At 51.3% G+C, this 4,921-nt stretch overlaps 1 protein-coding gene across 4 annotated transcripts in view; it reads right to left on the bottom strand.

Moving 5' to 3' along the window:
• Positions 1–946: 946 nt before the first annotated feature.
• The window catches only part of RNF183 (ring finger protein 183), a 7,224-nt gene continuing 3,249 nt past the window's right edge, over positions 947–4,921 (bottom strand). Inside the window, exons 2-3 of one of the 4 annotated variants that reach the window (XM_037739188.1) lie at positions 2,801–3,609; positions 947–2,091 (exon numbers count right to left, since the gene is read on the bottom strand). In XM_037739188.1, the coding sequence (XP_037595116.1) occupies positions 1,476–2,054 (579 nt within the window). In that variant the 5' untranslated portion in view covers positions 2,055–2,091; positions 2,801–3,609 and the 3' untranslated portion in view covers positions 947–1,475. The remainder of the gene's footprint in view (positions 2,092–2,800; positions 3,610–4,921) is intronic. The other 3 variants (XM_017530345.2, XM_017530346.2, XM_017530347.2) reach the window with 3 other exon arrangements.

The raw sequence follows: 4,921 nt of genomic DNA, 5'->3' as shown, positions 1-4,921 counted from the left end.
AAAAGAATTCTCTTTAAGTTCGATGTTCAATGTAGGCATATGTCTAGTGAATGACTTTTTTTTTTGAGATGGAGTCTCGCTTTGTCGCCCAGGCTTGAGTGCAGTGGTGCTGCAACCTCCGTCTCCTGGGTTCAAGGAATTCTCCTGCCTCAGCCTCCCCAGCAGCTGGGATTACAGGTGTGTGCCACCATGCCCAGGTAATTTTTTGTATTTTTAGTAGAAACGGGTTTTCACCATGTTGGCCAGGCTGGTCTCAAACTCCTGACCTCAAATGATCTGCCCACCTTGGCCTCCCAAAGTGCTGGGATTACAGGCCTGAGCCACCGTGGCCAGCCTGTGATGGTATCTTAACCACTGTAAAATTGTTTCAGAGCCTTGGGCCACCAGCCAAGGTTAAAACTGGGGAAACAGGAATCAGGGTTTTAGACACTGCAAGGCTGCAACTTATTAAGCAACAGCATGAGCCCCCAAATTCTGTCTGATTGGTTCCTGGCTTCTATCACGTAAAGTGAAAGCCAAGGTTCCCCCCGCTGCCTTCTATGGCCTGGGATGGGAGCTAAGGCTTTGCCTCTGTCCAGGGTTTCTATCTTCTTGAAGCCAGAATTATGGAGCCTGGGGGAGGGGAGTCAGAGCTCTACCCTGTGTCCATTCTAATCAGAGCTTCTGTACCTGCCCAGAGGAAGAAAGACCTATTCCTCCAAATCCCAGACTTCCCCTAGTCCACCGATATGGCGTCTTTCACCTTTAGATTTGTATACACCTAACACTCCACGAACTGTGTGCTGGCAAGAGGTGTTCTCCTAGAAGCAGCAGCTGAATGAGCGCACCCCTTCCTGCTGGAAAGGGCCGTCTGCCACCCCTGGATAATCCTACTCTTCTCTTCCCTTAGTTCTGGCACTCAGTGCCAGCCCAGCTACTGGTCATAGAATGAATAAGTGAATGAGTTAATGAATGCAGCACAGTTTTACTGCAACTGGTGGCAAGACATCCAAAAAGAAAGCTGAAAAGAAACAAACACATTTACCCACAGAATTGAAGCTCATTTCCCAATTTTTTTTTTTTTTTTTTTAGCAATCCATAGTAGGAAGAGCAGCTCAAAAAAAATGTGCACTGAGTTTGAAGCAGCTCCAGTGGGAAATACAACTTGCTATTTGGGCCAGTCAGGTTCCTGGACCCTATTGTACCACCCTTTGGCACAGCTTGCTGGGTAGCTCTGTGGTCAGAACTGCTTCTCTGCCCTTCCATGATGTCACACTCACACCTGGAGGTTGAGGTGGTTCCACTTCTCGCAGTCCTTCAAGCTTTTAGTTAGTTTTTTTTTAAAAATTGTTCCCAGAACCAAACACATGGCCTAACCAATCCCTGGATTGTAAAATAAACAACACTACAAAGGAAGACAATACCAAATGAGGCTCCGCGGTCACCATGCCCAGCAGCAACCGAGAAAGGCTTGGTTTCTTGTCTGGGAACAGCGCTCACCCTACACCCCAAAGGAACTGCTTGGTCCAAAAGATGGAGAAGATGAGCAACAGAGTGACGCTGAGGATGACGGCCATCAGGTAGGCAAAGATGCGGAACTGAGGGTTGCGGAAACACTCCCTTGGGGAGTAGTGGCTGGGGATGGGGATGGGCGTAGGCATGGTGGCAGAGGCTGTGTCCGGGGGTGGCCCTGGCTGGCCCCCAGACTGGGGGCCAAGGTCCAGCGTGTAGACTCGAGGCTGGCGCAGGAAGTAGCGGCTCTTGGGCTGGTCCTTGAGGCAGAGCTGACGGCCTTCCAGGATGACATGGTGGGGCTCCAGGCGGAGCAGGGTGAGCATGGCAGTGTCCGTGGGCAAGTCAGTGACGGGCTGCCCTGAGGCCAGCACCGTGGGCTGGCGACAGAGTGGGCACAGCAGGCGGCGCCGGGCCGGGGTCACCAGGCTGAGGTGGGCCAGGCATTCCACGCAGAAGGAGTGGCAGCAATCCAGCATTTTGGGGGTATGGAATGTGTTGTTGAAGGGGTTCCAGCAGACAGGGCACTCAGCCTCGAGCTCCCGGCCCTGCTGCTCAGCCATCCTCAGACACACACGGGGAGGCCTCGTGAGAGTCGTCCTGGCAGAAGGGGGAAAGGAACAAAGGAACAGCCATGAAACCCCGTCCCTGTGCTTGGCCTGGAGCGAAGTGTTTTGTGGGTGTTGAAAGGTGTAATCACTCAGGTTTTACTTAGGTTCAAAAGCGTTTTGTTCTCGATCACCAGTTCCTAAGCCATTGAGTTGAGTCGAATGCTCCTGCAGCCTCCCCTCTGTCAAGGGGAAAGCCTGGGCCACCGCTACTAAGAGCCCCCAAGTGAGCCGGCATTGAAGGAAACAGCGCCCCCAGCTTCGGGCTTTGGAGCTGAACGCAAATGCTCCTTATGGTCGGTGTGTGTGCCCGTGGCTGCCCTGAATCCAGGGAGCTGGGGGTAAGCTGCGAATTTTGCTAGAGAAAGGAAACAAATGTTTCCTTCCCTGCTACCTCAAATCCCTGACTAGCACAGAGATGGGTTTTATGAATTCCCTGGTCTGTCCCTCCTATGGGGACAAATGCCAGGCCCTCTTTCCCTCCTCCCCTTGAGCTAGAGGGCCAACCCTCCAGAGTCTACTCACCCAATCCGTGGCCTGGCAAGGAGGCCCCTGGTAAGGCCTTTCTCCTCACCTGGAAGTCTTGCAGAAGCTCCCCTGCCCCAGTCCCCAGATTAGCCCTTCCAGAGCCTCTTCCCATCCTCTGCCTCCCCTGGCTCCTCCTCCCTCCCTTTGTCCTGGGAGCCCTTCAGGGCACACACCTGGGCTTCCGTGGCCTCCAGGATGGCAGGCAGAGTACTCTGGAGGGCCTGAGGCTCCAGACACTCCCTCCCCTGAATAAGCAAAGCTTTGGGAGACTGCCTTCTTGCCACCAAGCCAGGAGCCTGTCTCCATGGCAGCACACACGCAGCACCTGGGGCTGCCAAGTGGCCCAGTCTGCAGCCTCTTGAGCACACCTGCGTGGAGCCAAGGCCCAAGAGCTTCCTGGGGGGCAGGGTGGGGAGGGAGATGGTGGACCTGAGTTCCCCCCAGGGCATGGCAACTAATTGAACCTGGAAGCCAACCACCCACAAGATTGTAGGCCCTCCCTTCAAGACCTGGAATCCCTGGTCTGGAAAGGTAGGGTGGCAGTTTCCTCTTTCTAGATGTGAAAAGGGTGAGTCTTCTGGGCTTCCTCTCTCTGGGGCCTTCATTTCTCTTGGAAAGTGGGTGAAACCTCCTCCTTGCACAAAGGGGCTGCCCACTCAGCACTTTGTTTGATGTGAAAGTTACTTACTTCAGAGCTTAAGAGCTCCGACTATCAGATTCAGTCCAGTCACCTGCTGATCTTTTAATGTACCTAAGTAACTGCAAGCAGCGTGCACAAGCCCTGCTGCCATCTGCTTGTTCTTAGCACACAGCCGATCAGCCTGCTGAGATCTTAGAGCTGGCCATCCTTTCAACCTTAGGGAGTTCAAGGGGGGAGTTGGAGGGAGGCGCACTCCAGCCTTGCTTCTCCGCTTCAAACAGAAACACCTGGCTTTTCTCTGCCTCTCTACGGGTCATTTGAATAATTTGAAGAGCTGAGCTGCTAGAGAAAAGAAAATGTTTAAAAACCAATTCTCCATCTGAACTACTTGCTTTGCAGATGAGAAACAAGAAGTGACTCACGCAAAGTCACCCAGCTAGTTAATGGTGACATGGAACCCATGTCTTCAGACTCACAGTCTTCGTAAAGACAGAAGGCTGCACCCGTGCCGTCCACCTACTCAGTGTGTGTTACTAGCTAGATAACAAGTGTTTGCATGTTATCAGGAATCCCTTATGGCCAGGAGACTCGTGGTAGAAATCCAGGAGCTAGGCAAGAGGGGATCTGGGGAAAGGGAGTCTCCCTGGAGCCCCTGATATGACATCATCTACCCCAACTGAGTGGCTTCCTGGTTTTCTTCTAGACCCCTGGTACTGCTCCAAACAGGGAAGGAGGAAATGAAGAGAGGCGGAGGGAGATGGAGTCCTAAGTGAAACTAGGGTAGTTTGCCAGGCTCTGCACCAGGGCTTTATTCTGTGGTCCATTCATCCACTCGATCATTACTGAGTGCTTACTCTAGCCCAGGTGCTGTGCAAAGTATTATTGGGTATCATGGTGAACAAAATAGACATTGTCTTTGACCTCATGACATTTAGAGTATAGTGAGGCAAAGAGACATTTAATGAATAATGGGCAATAAATAAATATACGTGTTTTGTTTTTTTTTTTTTTTTTTTTTTTCGTTTGTTTTTTTTTTTTTTTTTTTTTTTTTTTTTTTTTTTTTTTTTTTTTTTGAGACGGAGTCTCACTCTGTCATTCAGGCTGCAGTGATCTCGATTCATTGCAACCTCTGTCTCCCGGGTTCAAGCAATTCTCCTGCCTCAGCCTCCCAAGTAGCCAGGACTACAGGCACCCGCCACCACGTCCAGCTAATTTTTTGTGTTTTTAGTAGAGACGGGCTTTCACCAAATACACGGTTTTAATGGCTGTTAATAAAGGGCAAAAAGGAAAATGGGCTTGAGGTGTTTGGTGGCTGCTCCCGATGAGACGACCAGGGAAGGTTTCTGCAAAGAGGTGACAGAAGAGCTGAGACCAAAGTATAAAAGAATCTAGGCACGCAGAGTGGAGGAAGAGCGTTGCAGGCCTGGGGAACAGCAGGTGTGGCCCCGAGGTGAGAAAAGCTCTGCCAATTTGAGAAAGTGGAAGGAGACCAGGTGATCAAAGTGTGGTGGCTGGAGCCGGGGTAGGCAAGGTGGGGAGGGGTAGGATGCGGGACCTGTGAGCTCAGGAGCTCATCTGGATTTTATTCCAGGGGTGAGTGGCAGGGTAAGGTACCTGATCCTATTTCCATTTTTTTTTTTTTTTTTTTTTTTTG

The sequence above is a fragment of the Cebus imitator genome, unplaced genomic scaffold (assembly GCF_001604975.1).
Source record: "Cebus imitator isolate Cc_AM_T3 unplaced genomic scaffold, Cebus_imitator-1.0 Scaffold64, whole genome shotgun sequence".
In the NCBI taxonomy this organism is placed as follows: domain Eukaryota; kingdom Metazoa; phylum Chordata; class Mammalia; order Primates; family Cebidae; genus Cebus; species Cebus imitator.
Note: the sequence above shows the minus strand (reverse complement) of the source record. Positions and strands in the feature narration are given on the sequence as shown.